The following is a 21,008-nucleotide window of genomic DNA, read 5'->3' as shown; positions in this document are numbered from 1 at the left end:
TTCTTGTGAGACTTGTGTTTTGTTTCGGTAAAAATGGTTCGTATCGTCAGTTAGCTGAGTTTCTTCCCGTTAAGTGGGTATGACACATTAATAGGTTTTTAAATGTTAAGAAGCCCTGAGACACAGTTTCGTGAGCGGGGGCTTCCGGGCTTAACAGGTTTTTAAACTAGTTAGGTTCAAACTTGGGATATTGTTGGGAAAAGTTTGTGAACCACCATTCTTATCTAGGCTACATGCTGGTGCTTTTGAGTTGAAATCCTCCATTCGTGCTGACAGCAGTGTTGTATCTACTTAATTACAATAAGTAGTGTTTCTCATAAAGTCTTGGATGTTTACACAAGTACATGAGTAATTGGATTTGTTACCGTACTATAAACAAGGAAAGTGGTCCTTTAAGAGAAGTTAAAGTTTACAGATTACATCCGCTGTCAAGAATAAACCACAGTAGTTTCTGGTAGTGAGACCAACCACGTACTTGCCTGTTATTCTTGCTGGGTAAAAATAAAAATAAACTCATAAAGAGAAGAAGGAAGATATATTAAAATAGGAAAATACATATGTTATTATACCAACATCCATCAAATGTACTGTTGGACTTTAGCAGGTTTTCTTTTCTTTACTTGTGGATTGCTGACCTTTTTTATGGTCCACAAATCCTCGATCTCCGACAGTCATCCATACACTGTGACTGGGCTCTGCAAGCATGCTACTCAGTTCTGTATGTTGTACAAACTAGAGCTTCAACTAGTGATACGACGTAACTCAGTTCATCAATTATTCATATTTGCCAGTTTGATCATTAAAGGTTTTCTATCATACTATTTTTAGGCATATATTATGGGTCTCAGATATAGAAAAAAATATTAAAAACATGTCTATGATGTGTTTTGCTCAAAATACCAAACCGATCATGCATTTTAGACATCCCTCATATCCCTCTATTTCAGCCCTGTTAGAGAAACACTGATTTTGGGTCCTTAGCTTAAAAAAAAGAAGGGGATGGGAGCTAATGCCTGCTCAGAATTCTACAGAGATACAGCTAAATGCTGCGGTGATGAAACGCTATATCAAGTTCAAAACCACATCAAGGATTATTTCTGAAACAGTGTTAATTTCGTCAACGAAAACTAAGACGAAAAATGTTCGTCAACAACCTTTTTTACATGACTAAGACGAGACGATGACGAGCTAAAAATTGATTCTTGATAACGAAAACTATGACGAAACGTATATATTTAGTTTTCGTTGACGAGACGAGACGGGACTAAGGTGTTAATGGTGGACTATCGGACATTCAAAATGCAGCATATTTTCCCCCAAGTGTCCGTCTTGTCTGTCAAAATGCATCTTACGTTTCTAACTTGCAATATCATTATTTCCGCTCTCTTCACTCCAGAAGAGCGATCTCCCTGGCTGCGTCTCAGGTCGATTAAATGGAATCCTTGCGTCCCTCACTTGCGTCGTTTCCCTGCGTTTAGTCCCTCCCACCAGGGAAGCATGGAGAGACGCAAGGAAACCACGAGAAGCAGGGAAATGAGTTTTAAGAGCAATGGGACGTTGTTTCCTCCGGAGCGTCACGTGAAGCGACGTCCGTTTGTGATGACGCTGCACAGCTGATCGTCTGATAGCAGCCAGCTCTGTCCCCGTTGTTTTCACAAACACCCCCGCCTCTGTTAGTACACATTTACTGACATAAACATTTGTATCATCTGTTGTTGTAGACCCAAATACATTAAATAAAATAAGAACTCGTTCTCAAAAAAGATAAACGCCATTCTTAAAATGTATAAGCGAACAATAGTTAGATTAATATTGATTAGTGTGCACAATAGAAATAAAATAATTGAGAGAAGAAAAAGAGATATGTTATCTATCAAAACCCAGTTAGCTTAACATTCATTGGATTGCACACTTTGTTTGTTTGTGTGGATATGTAGCAAATTAACATTTTAAATAGTACTTAATGACTGACTGAATGGAAATGACAATAAATGAAAATGTAAAACGAAAAAAGCGATCATGAAAATGTTTCCAATAAATGAATAAAATAATTTTTGACCACTTTGTTGTTCAGATATATCACATATTTGTAACTAAATTATTCATTAATTGAAACAAAACACAGTATAAACTGAGGAGTGACTCTCGTGAGTTTCATGTATTTTCTTCACTCCGCTGGGAAACTCTGCTCTCATGTCAAGAAGCAACAGATCAGTGCATGCGCTGCATCGTCCAATCAGTGAGCGATACACAGTAAGGGGGCGGGGCGAGTATCTGAGGATTTCATTGGAGGATAGTCTGGTGGTTCCTCGATTATCGCTCCTCCATTCTCGCTCCTCCATTCTCGCTCCTCGCTCCTCGCTCCTCCGGCAGAAATAAGAGCCATGGGACGCTACTCAAGATGGCGCAGACAAATCAACTTCCGGTGAGACCGAGGAGCGACGACCGAGGAAATGAAAATAGTCGACCTGAGACGCAGCCCCTGTGTCTCTCTGTGTGCGGGGGGCACAAAAAAAGCTTGTTTGCCATTAGTGTTATGGCGTAAGCGCGTTGACACGAGTAGAGTAGTCTGTCCAAACAGCCGGCCAAAAGGCGTCATCTTCAATCGGAGAAATGCACAATTTTCGACTTCCTTAACTCGTAGCTCTGTTGCCCCAATTACGAGTAACGTTATCACCAGTGGCGTAACTATCGACGGTGCAGCCGGTGCAACGCACCGGGGCCCAGAGCCGGCCAGGGGCCCATGCAATAAAAAAAGAACCAAAAAAAAGAATATTTTTGAATGTTTTTTTTTTTTTCCTCAAGTAAAAGTATAAAAGTAGCGACAGTAAAAGTAGTCATTGTGCAGATTGGTCCATTCCAGAATAATATATATGATATGTTTTATAATGATTGATCATTAAAGTGTTCTCAAAGCTGGTAAAGGTGCAGCTAGTTTGAATGACTTTGTATACTGCAGGGTAGCTTGTGAATTTACTCCAGGTGGAACTAAAGTCTGATTTAACACTTGATTATATTTCACATCATTAATCCAGATCTGTAAAGTAACTAAAGGTATTAAATACATGTAGTGGAGTAATAGTACATAATTTACCTCTGAACTGTAGTGGAGTAGAAGTACTAAGTAGCAAAACATTTAAATGTAAAGTACAAGTACCTCAACATTTTAAAACTAAACTAGACTAAAACTACGAAGGATAGGAATCACTAAAATGCAGAGATGGAGTACTCGAGTCCTGGACTCGGACTCGAGTGCCGATTTTCGGGACTCGTGATTCGACTCGGACTCGCGCACTGATTGACGCGACTCGGACTTGGACTCGTGAATTCTCGCGCACGATGACTTGGACTCGGACTCGGACTCATGAATTATCGCGTACGCTGACTTGGACTCGGACTCGGACTCGTGAATTTTTCCCCCCACGATGACTCGGACTCGACTTGTACATTGACGCTCCGACTTGGACTCGGACTCGGACTCGAGCAAGTTTTCTATGGAGTCTGATGTCCTCTATCCTGGCGTGTGCACCGGCTGCGAGGCGAGTTCACGTACTGGGCCCCGCTATTCCAGTCTAAAGATGTCTAGAGACACACCCCGCATCGTGCTGTATGCTTTCACACATTCTGCTTCCACATTGGAAAAGAGCAGCGCAAAATGCTCTATGTGGAAACAATATTGAAGAGAAGGCTCCGTAACACATTACTCTAAACATTGAGTTCAGACATATAGGCTGTCTTGAACACTATCATCAGAGTAACGTGATCTAACCAATAAATAAAGATTCAGACATAACACGAAAGCACATGGATACTTAACATGCAGAATGACGTCATTTTGCATGCTAAGTAGCCATGTGCTTTCTGGGGCTAAATCTTTATTTGTAAACCGATTTAACCGGTAAAAGTTCCTTCAAAATAAGAGTCCCGATCTTATTACTATCAAAATAAAAGTGCAAAACGAAAACTTTACCATAGGAAAATATTGGCATACAAATATAATCACTTCTCTAAAAGGTAACTCATTTTAAACATAGTTTATTTATATATAATAATAATAATATTAATATTAGTAATAAGCTTTATATTTGTATAGCATCTATTACAAGAATTGTAGCCAAACTGGCTTCACAGCAGTTCAATAGACAGATTAGTATAACATGACAGGATATAAGCAATGTAGAGGAGCAGCTACATTTCAACACATATATCCACAAGATTAATACATGAAGACTTGTGACTCGGACTTGACTTGGACTCTTCTTAGGTGACTCGGACTTGGACTCGGACTCTCTTTTCTGTTGTTTTTATGTTTTCTGTTGTTTTTATGTGTAACTAATGTACCGCCGGTCTCCCTTGAAAAAGAGATCGTTGATCTCAATGGGATTGTTTAACCTGGTTAAATAAAGGCTACAAACAAACAAAACACAGGTAATGATGACTCGGACTCGACTCGGACACTCCTTGGGTGACTCGGACTTGGACTCGGACTCGAACACAGGTAATGATGACTCGGACTCGGACTCGACTCGGACACTCCTTGGGTGACTCGGACTTGGACTCGGACTTGGACTCGGACTTGGACTCGGACTCGACTACGACTCTCCCTTGGTGACTCGGACTTGGACTCGGACTCGACTACGACTCTCCCTTGGTGACTCGGACTTGGACTCGGACTCGAAGAGTGGTGACTCGAGAGTGACTTGGACTCGTGAATTGGTGACTTGACTACAACACTGCTAAAATGTGACTAAAACTAATAACCATTTTCGTCTAAAGACTAAGACTAAGACTAAATCAAAAACAGCTGCCAAAATTAACACTGTTCTGAAACTGGTGCTCAAATGCTTTTTCTCTTGCAGGTTTACCACAAGTCGAGTTCCTTTCTTTATTTCCTGCTTTTTTACACATACTCTCTCCAGTACAGGTTAGCTCTGAGTGTTAGCGACGCTTGCTAATGTAAACAAAGACCAGGGCCGCCCCTCCCTACACGCAGATCACGCAGAGTGCGTGGGGCCTCATCTTGCGGAGGTGGCCTCATCTTATGCGCAAATGCGGCGCAATTATGCGCTCCGCACAAAGACCATATTACTTCCAAAACGTAGCGCATTGTTTCTGATAGTGAAGTTTCTGATAGGGCCGTGGATATAAAGCCAGCCCACATTTCCGATATTACGTCATATCGGCAGCAAATCTGGATCAGCTCCGTTGTACCCCCGTTTTTAGAGATGTGGGTACGGAGGAAAAGAGAGAGGGTTTTGTTTTCTGACACTTTGTGAGTTCCCTGACACACCAGCGACATAAAAGACATCAAAAAGTGCATTTTGCATGATAGGACCCCTTTAAAGACCGTCACACAACATGAGAACGAAGAAGAAGAAGAGTGCCAGAGTTCTGTGGGGGCCCAATCTGTACACTGGCTTCCCGTTTCGTAGATGAGTGATAGAATTGTATTTAAAGTCCTCAAATCACTCAGTAATCTCGGGATGAAATCCATTTGTGATTTATTTGAAGATTAGAAACCCGAGGTATAGCCCTTAGGTCTTTAGGAAGCAGTCAATCGGCAGTACCTTAAGACACCAAAACAGAAACAAGTGTGCTTCTGTAAAGCTGCTCTTAGATGTAATATTCCCCATGAGATAGAGCCAACATCCTTGCCATTTTCAAATCTAAATGTAAAACTCTGCTTTTCTCCTGTGTCTTTGATTGATTGGCCCCCCATCAGCATTTGTATTTCCTTGCATTTGGGGTAATCTTAATATGAATTCAGAATCTGTAGATATTAGTACTGTAAGCGTTGAGGTTTTTGTTGTGGTCCAAGTAGAATTGACCAATCACATTGGTTATGCAGGTAAACATCGGCTGAAGTCTTGATTTTACAGCTACTTGTGAAACAATGTGGCCGTGCAAGTCGTCTCTCAACTCCATCCTCATGTTTGAAGTTGCTTTTAAAACTATAAACACTGAGTAGCACAAAGAAAAAGTAGTCTTATTATCTAAAGGCTGTTGTAGTGACACAATGCAGTTTTGATAATTTGACAGATTTGGGCTTAAATCTTTCACAGAGGAAGATACACTTTATGGATGAAACATTACAACTAGAAAATGAAGTACTTTGAATAGATTTTCTTTAAGATTTTGACTCTTAAAAGCACTTTGTGAATTTAACAATATTTCAGTGAATCAAAGCAGTTTTGTTAACATCAATGATCTTTTGCTTTTTCTTCTACACAGATACTTTTAGATACACTTTTATTAATGCAAAACTTTACAACTGGTATAATATTAAGTACTTTGTAAGGAGTTGGGTTTCTTTATCGGCAGTTTGTGATTTTAAGGCTGTGAGAAAGGTACTGTAAGATAGACTTGTATTGATGAAACCTTAAAACTAGAAAATGAAGTACTTTGTCTGAATAGATTTCTTTAAGAATGTGACTCTTAAAGGCCCTTTATGATTTCAAGGCTATTTCAGTGAAATGCAGTTTTGTTAACATCAATGATTTTTGCTTTTTTTCTCCTACGCAGATACTTTAGCATCAAATGATATAATTATATTATACAGCTTAGTTGAATACTCGATTCTAATTGGTCAATTTGGACATTCTACAGGTTATTAATTTTCGCTAACAGACCGCTGCTAAAGAGGATTAACGAACGATGTGTTGTCATATCAATTTGCAGAAAGAAGTCCAGTCAATTTAACGTTAACTGTGGACAACAAACATTAGTTTTTTCCATCAGAAAACACTGTGGAATACTTTTTGAATATTTGTTTTTATTTTGGTGGAGAACACGACCTTTGGATTCTTTATTGTTCCCAGTAACAGCGCAAAAGAAAGACATTTGCGTGGGGATCCTGATCACTTTCTCTGTGTTCTTTATTCATTAATACACCGCTTCACTGCACATTATGACTTACCTAATAGTTCCATAATTAAATAATCTTTTCTTAATTGATTTAATTCTGTTCTTTACTGCTTATTGTTCCTAAATGTCATTCTAATGCTTTTAATTGCCTATATTCAGCACTTGCCTCGGGTAATGAAGTGTGTGCTGTATAAACAAAGCTGCATTGCCTTGCCTACAAAACATCAAAATGGAAAAACACTGGTCACAATTTCCAAATAGCCCATTGTAACATCTTCAGGTTGCTTTTTTTGTTCGACCAACAGGCTAAAACGCAAAGATATTGACAATAGCATATAACAGAAAAAGCAGCACATCTTCACATCTGAAGCTGGATCCGTAGAATGTTTAGTTTAGTTGATCTAAAATGAATGCAAAGCCTTTTATTAAAGGAGTCCTTATAAACCAGTGAAGGTCAGAAAGATGTTTTTTTATCTTTGTATGAAGAGTTTTTCTGTCTATCCAGCAGAGGCTCCTCTGAGTAGCCAGTGTGACGCAGGACACACTCCACCGTGTCTCCGTCCCTAATGGACGCTCTCATGGAGGCGTGCTGATTCAACCGGGCAGACAAGCCGACTCTGAGGGGCAGGCAACCTTTTTAATGGATTGACTCATTAACAGTCCACACACACACTTGTAAAATGTATGTAAAAGATGCAATTCTAAACAGTGAGAGAGTACTCTTAAATGTCAGATTTGTTTAAATGTGGCTGCATTTACTGCTGTAAAAATGCCAGCGTCTAAGTAACCTGCTGCCATGTCAGGCCGGCATTAAAAATGTCTGCAACTAAATTAAATAGATGAATAGGTGAGCTTGGCTTGGTTTCAAAGCTCAAGAGCGTGGGGTTTTGAGAAGAAAGTTGGACGTGCGGAACTTGTAATGGACTGTAATTGCATCCCATTAATATGTACTAGAAAAACAGATGACAAAGCCTATACAAGAGCTGTTTATTGCCCATGACTAGCTTAGTTTTGCCGTCAGAATTTCCAGTTTTAAAAGAGCTAACAAGATACGGCGAATAATTTGAGTTTAAATAATTATTTTTTTAATTAAAGGAGACCTATCATGCAAAATGCACTTTTGTACGTCTTTTATACATGAATATGTGTCCCCGGTGTGTCAGGGAACTCACCAAGTGTCAGAAAACACAACCCTCTCTCTTTTCCTCCATACCCAAATCTCTAAAAACGGGGCTGCAACGGAGGTGATACAGATTTAAATTGTTCTGACGTCAGAAACAGGGAGCTCCGCCTATATGGGCAACTCTCCACCTATCAGGGGAATGGGGGGTTGGGCCACGGCCATTGCCGCTCGAAAGCGCTGGAGACGCTGTAGTACATATGCCAGGCCTGTAAGTGGCGCTGTAGTCTGCCACAAAAGCAGCGAAGAAGACTTCTCACAGAATCAGCCCTTGCAAAAACAGGGATGGAAAAGAGCAAATAGAGCGAAATGAGGCATGGCTAAAATGCATGATCTGTTTAGTATTTTGAAAAAAAAACTTAACAGACATGTTTTATATAGGTATGGCCCTACAATATATTATTCAAATATAGCATGATAGGTCCACTTTAAGTAACATTGTCATAAGATGATGAAGAGTTGACAGTGTTGAAACCTACTGTATATTTACACTTTACAGTGTTTGAATTATGTTAAATACTAATTTGAATGTGTATTTCAGAGATACTGAAATTAGCATGATAAGCAGCTAGCCCCAGCCCATCATATCTTGTAACAAAAAGTTGAGAAGAGATACAAAGTCACTGTAGCGTAAAGGCAAAGTAGTCCCAGTGGTCCCAGAAACTCAAATGTCCTCAAACCGAATGCTCAATTACTACATTTTAACAATACTGTATCTGATTTTTTTGAGGGGCCATCGTTTTAAAATGCAGCTGAATGTTGCTTTATATGTCAAGTAAAGTTTTATGTCAATATGAGCATGATGACCAACATGCATCAGGCAATCGACAGTAGCTTGTATAAAGTTGAGAGTTAAGTTGTGATTGGATGTAAGGTGGCATGACAACGGAAAGATGTCTTCTTCCAACTTTTAATAGTTAAAACCTAGTTGCCAAGGTTGTTCAGTGCGACAAATTTCAAAGTCCTACATCGATGTATGTAGAGTATTCATTGTGAGAAAGTACTTAATGTGTTTGATCTATTTGTTCGATTGCTTAACAGCCAAGTACGAGTGCAATTAGGACAACACACGGTTATAAAACCTTGCAGATTTAAAAAAATAAAATAAAAAACATGAACAGTAGGCACTTCCATGCACAGCTGGAAACCTCTCGCATCCGAATCAATATCCTGAAAAGAGGCCGTCCATGCATGGATGAGGCTGAAGGAAAAGCACCCCCCCCCCCCCTGTTGTGAGCAGGGATAATGTGAGGCACCAGCCGATATAAGTTGAAGAAGAGTCAACTGCAGACACTGCATGCATCAAGTCAAGGTGGGCTTCAATGTGTTTTTCTTATTTCTCTTATTAACGATCTCACAATCCCTCAGATTTAGTGTGTAAACTCCTTTTGTGAGGATCCTCCCCCTTAGAAGGAATAGAGTGGCGAAGTCACGCCCACTTACTTCCGGGTAATGGGACCTTATTTCGGAAAAATTATGCATTGAAGTCAATGGGGAGAGAAAACTTATCTTTCGATCCCGTTTGAATTGTGCCATGAATTACACATATGATGTTTGTCAATCTTAAAAAATAATTTCCATGTCAAAAAAGTCACAGTTTGTCGTAAAACTGTTGAAATATAAGACTATGAAAAATATGTAACTTGAAAGACTACAAATCCCAGAGTCGCGTAAGTGATGTCACAATTGTTTTCCTCCACCATTCAGATACCTAAGATCAGCGCAATATAGATATAATCTATCTATATGGCGCTGGCTAAGATAAGATAACTTTAACAAGATGCCTGTGTGCTTAGTACCAGGTTGTTATTATACCAGCAATGGGTCTTGCTCGTTCTTTTGCTTCCCGTCTGATGAAAGGACCAGGAGTGGCTTGATCAAGTTAGCTACCTAGCTAGTAGCTAGCACGTTAGTTAGCATTACAGCCTTGTCATTTTTATTAGCCTTAACATGAAGTAACATTAAGTAACCCAAAATGTTAAACAGTAAGAGTAGTAGTCATATTTCGTGAACCCTTTGAATAGTACTGTCACCGGTGTGATCATTCTATAATACACCATTTAAGCCCGGGGGAGAAATGCTAACGCTAACGTTAGCATCGGCGATCTTCTCTACTTCATGCTATCTGCACAAATGGTTGACATTAAACATTAAAACGACCAGGCAGTTCAGAGAGAATCAAAGGAAGGCAGGCAGGCAGCTTTGCATGACATTCTTCAGGACGTGTTTCATTGTGGTGATAGTGAGGATAGTCAATCGTTTTGTTGACAAGACAGTAGTGACGGCCATCTTGGTGACGTGTGTTGTTGACCAGAGATGTAGTTCATTGAGCGTTTCACACAAACAAATGTGTTACTTCACAGTTTTACGACACATTTTTTTTTTTTTGACTTGCAAAATTATCTTTTAAATTGACAAACATCATATGTGTAATTCGTGGCACAATTCAAACGGGATCGAAAGATAATCTTTCTCTCTCCATTGACTTCAATACATAATTTTTCCGAAATAAGGTCCCATGGAGGTCCACCGGAAGGGGAGGGACTTCGCCACTCTATACACTGCTCTCGTGATAGCTATCCATAAATATAGTTCGATTTGATCTGGCCGAGATTTTACTGATCGAACGCTGAGAATTTTACCGAAACCCCATTACAATGAATAATAATAATAACTTGGATTCATATAGTGCCTTTCATGAAACACAAGGAAGCTTAATGAAGGCATATGCATGAAAATTGGTTTTCAGAGCATTGAAAAACCGCGCCAAAATTGCTGAAAAGACAAACTGAAAAAAGACAACTATAATCATCAACCAAACTATTAACAATTCTACATGTTTAGGGACCACCCAAAGGAAGATAAAACCTTTTGTAATAGAGTACTGCAGAAACAAGTCCTAAAACCTTGAAATTAGTTAGCATTTTAGCACTTCCATTTCCCTCCTTTCTAAGTCAACACAATTTTGGATGGGTTTTTGGTTACATGCTGATAACAAGGTATGTGGTTAACATAAGCTTAAGAGATTTTAACGTTTTTGTTCTTGACAAAGACCACAAACTGAGTGATTTGTATTGAGCATAATGTTCCCTGTACTTTTGGCAATTTAATTTACATCTCAAAAGTCATACATTTAGTATTAATTTGTACGGATTATCTTGGTAAACCAAATGTGTAAGCATCATAAAAAAAATTCTACCACAGAGCTAATATTTCAAATTACAATGGAAAAAGCCACTTTTTTTGGCAAGGGAACCACTGCAATGCTAATGTAGGTGGTCGGGCTACACAATGGGGTCATCAATACAGCACTACATATGGACACACACACACGTTACTGTCTATATATATGAATCACAATGTGACTTCTGGCTTTAAAGGTCACCTATTATGCAAAATCAGGTGAATCTCCAAGCATCTCCTCTCCAAGTAGCAGTCCACACTCCATATTTAGGTCTGGTCGGGGACTTGAACCGGCGACACTACAGCTCCCAGTCTAAGCCCCCACTGACTAAGCCACTGCCGGTCATGGTGTTTAATCACGGCAGCGTTTAGGTGAGTTTCTGCTGGTTGACAGCCTTCTCTTCACAGAGCTCACTGCTTGCATGCGGACGGACGCTCCAAAGGGGCGTGACCAGCAGAAGCTCCAAAGGGGCGTGGCCAGCAGCAGCTCCAAAGGGGCGTGGCCAGAATCAGCCCTTTAGTAACAGGGCTGAAAAAGAAGAGTATTACCTCATTCACACCAACGCAACTCCGGTTCAAGCTCCGTGCTAGAGCTTTTCAGGTTCAGAACCGGTTCTTCGGTTTAGCTCCGGCTCTTTTCACACCGCCCAGAGTCCGACTGGTGCTGCGTCATTGCGTCATCGTTTGCGTCATGACGTAACCGTTTGCGCGCCTGCTTCATAAAGCCAAACCGCGCGGAAACCCCTCACAGCTCACACCGACAACAACAACAATGGCCGATTGTGCTCCAGCTTCCTCTGTACCTCTTCCGGGAAGACCAGATTCCCAGTAGGTAGCTGGTCTCTTCAGTGGACCACTGCTGCTTATTAAGTTTCTCCATCGTTGTGTACAAACTGGATAAAACGTGGGCTTTTTGTTGTTGTTCAGGAGTTGATCCCGCCCCTGCCCCTGCCCCCGCCTCGACGTAAGCGTGACGTATGCGGTGCTTTTGCTCTAGCCGGACAATTTTTTGGTGCTTGAAACAAACCGGATTCCGGAGCTTAGAGGCTGCTCCGCTGCGGTGTGAACAGGAAAACCCGGTGCTTTTCAAGCTCCAGCTCCGAACCGGCCCTGAAACACCGTTGGTGTGAATGAGGTATATGAGGCATGCTACAATGGATGATCTGTTTGGGATTTTGAGCAAAAACATTTCCGAGACATGTTTTGTATAGATATGGCCTCACAATATATTGTTCAAATATAGCATAATAGCTGAGCTTTAAGAAATCAACCACCATTTAATAAAATATGTAGCTTTTAGGAAAGACTGCAATAAATACACTTTTCAATGGACACATTCGAAGGATATAGCTGGCGGAATAAAAAAATAAATAATAGAATGGATATTTGAATATCCAAACAAATAAATATGGCAAATTAAATAAAGATGTAATTTTATTAATTCAATAATCACAAATGTATTTTTTTTAGCACATAATGGTATTTATCTAGTATTTATTTGTTTAATTTGGCAGCTCTTGTCCCCCATATAATAGACTAAACATGATGTTGATGGGGTCTCTTTTTTCTAGTTCCGTCTGGCAAGGCCAATTATTATCTGACTCATGGAGACACCAATGGGAACATGTTAATGTCCTGCCAGGGACGTATTGGAGCCCGTGCATTGGCAATAAAACATGAACACCACTGAGGCCTGCAGAGAAATAAGGTGGTGGGGGTACGAGACGCAGTCGTTCAGCAGGCGTGCTCAGCAGACCATAACTGTGACTCCTTCGCTCTGTGACAGAAGTTCTGTTGATGATTTATTGGACAAACAATGCCCCGGTCGCATCTTTACTATTTCTGCAGTGCAAAGGATGATTCTTACTCGGCTCATCTATTAGGTGAACAAATTCAGCATGTCACATATTTATTCATCTCTCCCCTGTACACTTGCATGAATAGAAGAGCTCTTTCCTAGTAGTAAAGCTTTTGGTTGATCTGATCCTAATGTTCGAACATGATGTCACACCTGGTGACTCACATACTGTACTGTACATTTTGTTCAGAAAGAAATACCGAATGACATGACGCACTCAACTGTTAACACATTGGGATATTGTTACCTTGGTTTTCTTTTCCTGACGAGTCACTGCCAATGTGATGGAAAAAGGTGTAAAGATTAAGCTGGATCCATTTATGTCTGTAAGTATTATAATAATTACAATTTAAAATGTCTGCAATTTCTAAACATGCAAACGAGAGTTTGATTTCATGAACAATAAAAGTGTCATATTAAAATCCTTATTTCATTTTTATTTATTGTTGGAGTTATTCGTGAATTGTGGGTATATAATGTTTACACGACACGACCCCACACACACACACACACACACACACACACACACACACACACACACACACAAACACACACACACCCACGGGTTATGGGTTCATAGCAATCCCGAATTCAATGGGAAAAGTAGAATAACAGAATGGAGAATGACAATAAATAGTCTATGTTTGTTAGTTGCTAATAATGTTTACTAGCTTGCTAAGAATATTTGTCTGTACTGGCCGTGCACCTGCTTGCTAAACGTTAGCTAGCTGGCTAGTTAGCTAGCCGGTTAGTTAGTTAGCTAGCTGGCTAGCTGTCGAATTAGACACAGATGTCAAATTAGATAACATTAGCTATGTTACATACTATTATGTCATTACAAACACCAACGTATTGCACATGTCTAACGATAGTTCGACAGCTAGCTAGCTAAGAGGTTCTGGTGTCGGTCCTTATCGGTATAGTTAGCCGACTTCGCGAACAACCTTTTTTTTTCCTATTTCCTTTCACTAGCACTATCTCAGTGTCACCTAAGCAGCCATCAGTCCCCGCAGGTTTCGACCGTGTGGTCTCGACAGACCGCGTGACTGTAAGTTATCTACGTTTCATTGAATTTGTTCCCCAAGTGAAATAATTTATGTGTATGTACAGTAATAAAGTTGTTGGCTAATTGGCTCCTTTTCCTTTCTAGCACGTGTTCTTCTGCTCCGTGCGGAAGCAGCCATCTTGTGTGGCCTCTACAACGACTGCATGCAGTGAGTTTTTCTTGTCACACAGAACGATTTTTTTTCTCTTGGAAGACCAGAAGCTGTGTGGTTCATAAACACATTTTCTTACTCAATATCTTACCCTTAGCCTAACTCTTTTATTTTAAATAGTATAATGTCGGAGAAAAAGAAATGCCTCAGAATACTGAAATCTGTATTTTTTGTCATCTTTTTTTCCTTCTAATTTGTTATTATTTGGTGCAGGCACGAAACATACTACCAATAGAAATACATTGCTTCTAAAATCGTTCTGTGTCAGAATACTGAAATCTGTATTTTTTTTTAAATCTCTTTTTCCTTCTAATTTGTTATTATTTACATTGCTTTTAAAATCGTTCTGTGTGAGACAAAAAAAATGGGGAAATCTTGTTGGTGAACACAAATCAATAGATTACTTTTTTGACTATAACACGAAATGCCGTGACACTGGGTTGCAACACACCAACACTGTGCATAATTTGTTCCCGAAACGTATGTCATGCACAGATGGAAGCCTCTCAGCTTAAAGATACAAAAATAAAAGAACAGAGCATAAAGTAGAATGTATTTATCTAAAGACAGTTCCAATTTATATTATGCCACCCTTACACAATTTGAGTATTTGCTTGCTTAAGAAGGGGAAGTTGTGATGCATCATGTGAAAAATCTAATAACTTGTGGAATAACAAATGTTGTATCTCCATTTTACCCATATTGGGCTCTTGCTCTTCTCTTCAGCTGAAGATGATAGTCAAAGTGCAATACCGAAACCAAAAGAAGTACATCAAAATTCCAGAAGCTTGTTTTGACATCTTCATCACTGAAGGCAAGTAAACCACTTTACTGCATATTAATCAGAATACCTTTATTAGTCCCACAGAGGGGAATTTTGCGATCCACCCTCATTAACCTACTGTTACATTAGATGGACATGATGCACTATTGAGGCAGTTCCCCCCCCCCCCCCTGTGTGTGTGTGTGTGTGTGTGTGTGTGTGTGTGTGTGTGTGTGTGTGTGTGTGTGTGTGTGTGTGTGTGTGTGTGTGTGTGTGTGTGTGTGTGTGTGTGTGTGTGTGTGTGTGTGTGTGTGTGTGTGTGTGTGTGTGTGTGTGTGTGTGTGATTGTTGCCCACTCGTGTGTGTATGCCTGGGTGCCTGTCTGCATGTGTGTGTGTGAAAAAGTGAAAGAAAAAAAATCAAAGAAGTTGAATTACATGAAGAAGGCGGTAAATGGTGGGGGCAACAAACAAGAGAGGGAGAGGGAGTGAGGGATAGGGAGAGGGGAGAGAGTAAGAGGTGGGTGAACACCAGCGCTCAAATACTGGAAGTCAAGCAGCTGTGACGCACTGAAGCACCAAGGCAGTCAAGAAGTGCCGGAAAAATTACGTCCAGGATGCAGAAGAAATATGATGTTAACTCATCTTCTCACATTTCTTCAAATTGTCTCCATCCTTAGCCCTTAAGGAGCTCATAAACTGCAGGTACGTTTTGTGTTTGTTTGTGACTTGAGGCTGGTGAATGGAAGACGTAATCCTTTGTATAATCTAAACAAAAGACTCTCAAGAGTCTGTGTTCTGCTGCAAATAAACTCTGGATGAGACAACATTAGATTGGATTATATAGAAGACTTTATTCATCTCAAATGTGGGGACTGTTTATTAACATTCTGAGGGACAGCATTGTTATTAAGTTAGCAAGAACATTCTACAAATCCTTTCTTCCTTTATATGTTAAAAGGTTTTTTGGCTTGAAGTTGCTTGGACTTATGAGAACAGTTTCTCTAATAGAAGCTAGAGCTGCTTGGTACCAGAAGTATGTGAACTCATCTGTTTGCATATGGAGTTAGAGTTAGGGTTAACACAAATCAATAGATTACTTTTTTGACTATAACACGAAATGCCGTGACACTGGGTTGCAACACACCAACACTGTGCATAATTTGTTCCCGAAACGTATGTCATGCACAGATGGAAGCCTCTCAGCTTAAAGATACAAAAATAAAAGAACAGAGCATAAAGTAGAATGTATTTATCTTTGTGACTTGAGGCTGGTGAATGGAAGACGTAATCCTTTGTATAATCTAAACAAAAGACTCTCAAGAGTCTGTGTTCTGCTGCAAATAAACTCTGGATGAGACAACATTAGATTGGATTATATAGAAGACTTTATTCATCTCAAATGTGGGGACTGTTTATTAACATTCTGAGGGACAGCATTGTTATTAAGTTAGCAAGAACATTCTACAAATCCTTTCTTCCTTTATATGTTAAAAGGTTTTTTGGCTTGAAGTTGCTTGGACTTATGAGAACAGTTTCTCTAATAGAAGCTAGAGCTGCTTGGTACCAGAAGTATGTGAACTCATCTGTTTGCATATGGAGTTAGAGTTAGGGTTAGGGTTAGGGTTTTGCCTTTTATGCCTTAGGGAGATATTTTGGTAGCTACAAAGATGTTGGCAACAGTTTGACATTACATTTTCTGAAGCTAATACTGCTGCAAAGAATACATACAGTCATGAGAAACACCCCAACCCAAAACAACTGCTGATAAATAGTTTGAAATAGAAAGTCAGCAGTGGGAACCGATCCAAAATCGTATTGCCCTCAAACATTTTTCCACCTAGAGCCAAAAAAGTCATTATTTTTTGGAATGTAATGAGTAAACTACACATCATGTGAAAAATGTGTAGAGGTATTATTTAAAGTCACCCTTTCTCTTCTCTCCATTAGGTTTAGAAGCCAATTTACCTTCCGGTCAATCAACAAAATGCTGCAGCGTAACTGCTCCCTCACTGCTCTTTTCACATCTGGTGCCACAGTCCTCAGTGACGTGGGCTGCCCCGACGCTTCCGTGGTGTGTGGGATGAATATCTCCTGGGTGTTGGCTAATGCTACTGCTGAGGATCTGTATTACATGTGTTTAAGCGAGGAGGAGTACCTATCCATGCATCTGGGCCCGGTCAGGTCCCCTGTGTTCCTTCCTGTCTGTGTCACCTACCTTACCATCTTTATGGTGGGCGTACTGGGCAATTCTCTCACCTGCACTGTGATTTTGCGCCACAGGGTGATGCAGACGCCCACCAACTACTACCTGTTGAGCCTGGCAGTCTCTGACCTGCTGGTGCTGCTGCTGGGCATGCCATTAGAGCTCTACGAAATGTGGCAGAACTACCCCTTCCTGCTCGGGGAGGGCGGCTGCTACTTTAAAACCTTCTTGTTTGAGACTGTCTGCTTCGCCTCCATCCTTAATGTTACAGCGCTGAGCGTGGAGCGCTACATGGCGGTGGTGCACCCCCTCAAGGTCAAACACATGACCACACGGGCTCACGTAAAGAGGGTCATCTTCATGCTGTGGGTGCTTTCCATGCTGTGTGCTATGCCAAACACTAGTCTGCATGGGATTGTGGTGCTGCCTTCATGGTTTGGACGAGAGTTCCCCCGATCTGCTATCTGCCGTACGTATACATTTATTCATCTCGATTATTTTTGGTGCTATTTTTACAGATTTATGTTAGCATTAGCATGGCATTATGTGGTAATTGCACTTAGAAGAAAGTACAGCGTAGGTTATTTCTACCAAATATTATTGGACAAATTTAAATGTTGAACTAATGATTGTGCAAATGAAATGTCAGATGGTCCCTAAAGTCTTTACCATTGATCCTTTGAGGAAGAAGATTATATGTATATAAAAAAAAAAAAAAAAAAAAAAAAAATCCTCATCAAACCTCAATACATCCAGAACTCCGCCGCCCGTCTACTCACCCACACCCGAATCCGTGAACACATTACACCCGTCCTCATCAAGCTCCACTGGCTCCCCATCCCCCAGAGAATCCAGTACAAAATCCTCCTGATGACGTACAAAGCCCTCCATAACCTGGCCCCATCCTACCTGACTGACCTCCTCCACAGACACACTCCCACTCGCTGCCTCCGCTCTGCTGCTGCCAACCTCCTGTCCCTCCCCACCCGGACCAACCTCAAGTCCTGGGGCGGCAGAGCCTTCTCCGTTGCTGCACCCACACTCTGGAACTCACTACCCCAATCCATCAGAGATTCTTCCTCCCTCACAGCATTCAAAACATCACTCAAAACCCACTGCATTCAACCACTGACCACCCCCCCACCCTATTTTCTGTTTTGTTTATCTCTTTTTGTATTTATTTATTATTATTATTTTTTATCCTCTGTCCAAGCGTCTTTGAGTTCCCTGAAAAGCGCTATACAAGTCCCATGTATTATTATTATTATTATTATTATTATTATTATTATTATTATTATTATTATTATTATTATTATTATTATTATTATTATTAATGTACAAAATGTCATACAGTATCAACCCATCAAAAAGCTAGTTTGACATTTCAACGGAAAATAAATAAACAATCACAGGCGAATCAACCAGGGAAAGATCATTGAAGACATTAAGGTACATTGTATGGACAACATTAATGTCTGTAACACATTTGATGATAAAACATTGAAAAAATAGCGTGTATCCCCTGGCCACCATGAATATCTGTAACAAATTCCCTTTATCAGGTAGTGGTAAAGAAAATCTAAAATATCAGCCTGCTAATGACGCTCAGCGAAAAGTAAGTCAATTCCCAAAGGATTTCGAGTCATGCTGCTTTCTTATAAGGGCTAACTGGTTATGTAATGTATGAAGCTATAATGGCCATGGTACACCTGGGTCCTTGAGCTGACTAACACATCTATTTATTACATCTCCATCCACAGATGTGATTAAGCCCACCTGGGTGTACAACCTCATCATCCTGATTTCCACGTTGGTGTTCTTCCTGCTCCCCATGATGATAATCAGCATCCTCTACCTGATCATTGGTGTGCGGCTGCAGAGGGACAGGTTGATGACTGTGGTGGACACAAGCTTTGGACCGGAAAGTCTCTCCAGGTCCCACAAGCAGAAACTGAGCAGACGCAACCTGCAAGTCACCAAAATGCTGTGTGGGTTTCATTTTATGTTGCTTGATTCAATGTTGCTAAATAGAAACAAACTGAAATCCAAATCACCATATCTGCGTGTGCATAAGTCTTTACACCCATTGTTCCCATATGAAGATATTCTTTAAAGGCTATATTTTTAGTAACATGTCCATCTGTCTAAGCTATGTCTTGCAGTTGGTTAAATGCTGGTGATTGGATTGACAGTATGATTGAAATACTGTAATGTCCAGGACAACCTCTGATTCTGAAAAGTGAGGCCAATGACACGTTGCCTTAAACCTGTATTCTTATAATGGCCAACACAGGGCAACTCTACTGGTTGCAAACATCATTCAGATTGTATAGAAGTCTATAATCAAGCTTTCTTCAAAAAGGGCTGATGTTCATTCAATTGTGGTTCAAGTGGGATGTGCTTTGGTGTCTGGTTACATTATGATTGACAGATCAATACCAACAGTTTTTTTGTTTTCAGCGTGTTTTTCCCTAGCAAAACATTCCCAAACACTATTAGAGTTATCAAGAATTAAGAACGTACCATGCTGCCCAAGTTAACTAGCTAGCGCTAGTTTGAGCTGGAAATTCAGTGTTTTTGTTTGTCTTACAAATGGTATTCTCCAGCTCTATCTTCCTGTTCAAATATGGTCACTTCTGGCACCAAATAATTAAGATGGTGGTGATGAAAATGCCCATCTTAGTGCTTCTAAATGTTAGTCCATAAACTTCAAAATGTGAGTCCATAAGCAACTGTGTGAGGTCAAAGTGGCTATAGGTTACAGTTTATGGTCCAGGAATATTACAGTGTATACAATTTGTATCTCCCCATTTGACCATTAATCCCTTACACTTCAACACATTTTTGTAAAGCACTTTGAATTACCTTGTGTTGAAAGGTGCTATATAAATAAACTTGCCTTGCCTTGCCTTGCCTTGCCTTGCCTTACACTATCCATCTGGCCTTCTCAGGTGTGCTGGTGATTGTGTTCGGACTTTGCTGGGCCCCCTTCCATGTGGACCGCCTGATGTGGAGCTACATTGATCCCTCGTCCGAGCAGCACCTCCAGGTCTTCGAGCTCGTCCACATCGTCTCCGGGGTCTTCTTCTACCTGAGCTCTGCCATCAACCCCATCCTCTACAACCTCATGTCCACCAGGTTCAGAGAAATGTTCAGTCACGTTACTTGTTATCATAACAGCTGGCCCGCACGCTTCAGCCAACAGATGACCCAACGCAGCACCTTGAGTGAGAAAATGCCCAGCAGTATGAAAAGTACTTAGTTTTGGCCAATGGAAATTCAAGAACTGTATACATGGATAGGTGATAGATTAAGACCTGGGAGTAGAGAAGTGCAGATACTAGGCCTACAGGGAATAAAGGGTCATTAAATGGTTTAGTTTGGACAAATGTATGGATTTTATGACCTATACGCCATCATTGCCAGATCTCATTTCAAGCTACCAGCATCACCAACACACCACTAGTAGAGCTAAGAGACTTGAAGAATGTACAGCAAGAATAATTAAAGCACATCTGAAGGCAGGGTTTGCTTTAACAATAATTAGCCGGTATTGATCGGGAAATCTGTTTACCTCTGAAATATTTAAAGCTCTCCTTCCCTAGTGAAATGGTCAAATAAATTCCCCTTACGCACAATTTGAATTTGATCAGAGGCTAAAATATTTGTTCACATATATCCTGCTATTAAGAAAAACAAATTAAACACATTGGTTACATTACGTTACATTTAATTTAG

At 40.3% G+C, this 21,008-nt stretch overlaps 1 protein-coding gene across 1 annotated transcript; it reads left to right on the top strand.

The window, feature by feature from the left end:
• The first annotated feature begins 17,051 nt into the window (after positions 1-17,051).
• On the top strand, positions 17,052-20,532 carry LOC117488946 (neuromedin-U receptor 1-like). Its single transcript, XM_034138136.1, has 3 exons — positions 17,052-17,739; positions 19,031-19,258; positions 20,222-20,532. Exons 1-3 carry the CDS (start codon positions 17,052-17,054, stop codon positions 20,530-20,532), a joined length of 1,227 nt encoding a protein of 408 aa, XP_033994027.1.
• The last annotated feature ends 476 nt before the right edge of the window (positions 20,533-21,008 follow it).

Source organism: Trematomus bernacchii, unplaced genomic scaffold (genome assembly GCF_902827165.1).
Source record: "Trematomus bernacchii unplaced genomic scaffold, fTreBer1.1, whole genome shotgun sequence".
Classification (NCBI taxonomy): Eukaryota; Metazoa; Chordata; class Actinopteri; order Perciformes; family Nototheniidae; genus Trematomus; species Trematomus bernacchii.
The sequence above is the reverse complement of the archived record's forward strand: the minus strand, read 5'-3'. Positions and strand labels throughout refer to the sequence as shown.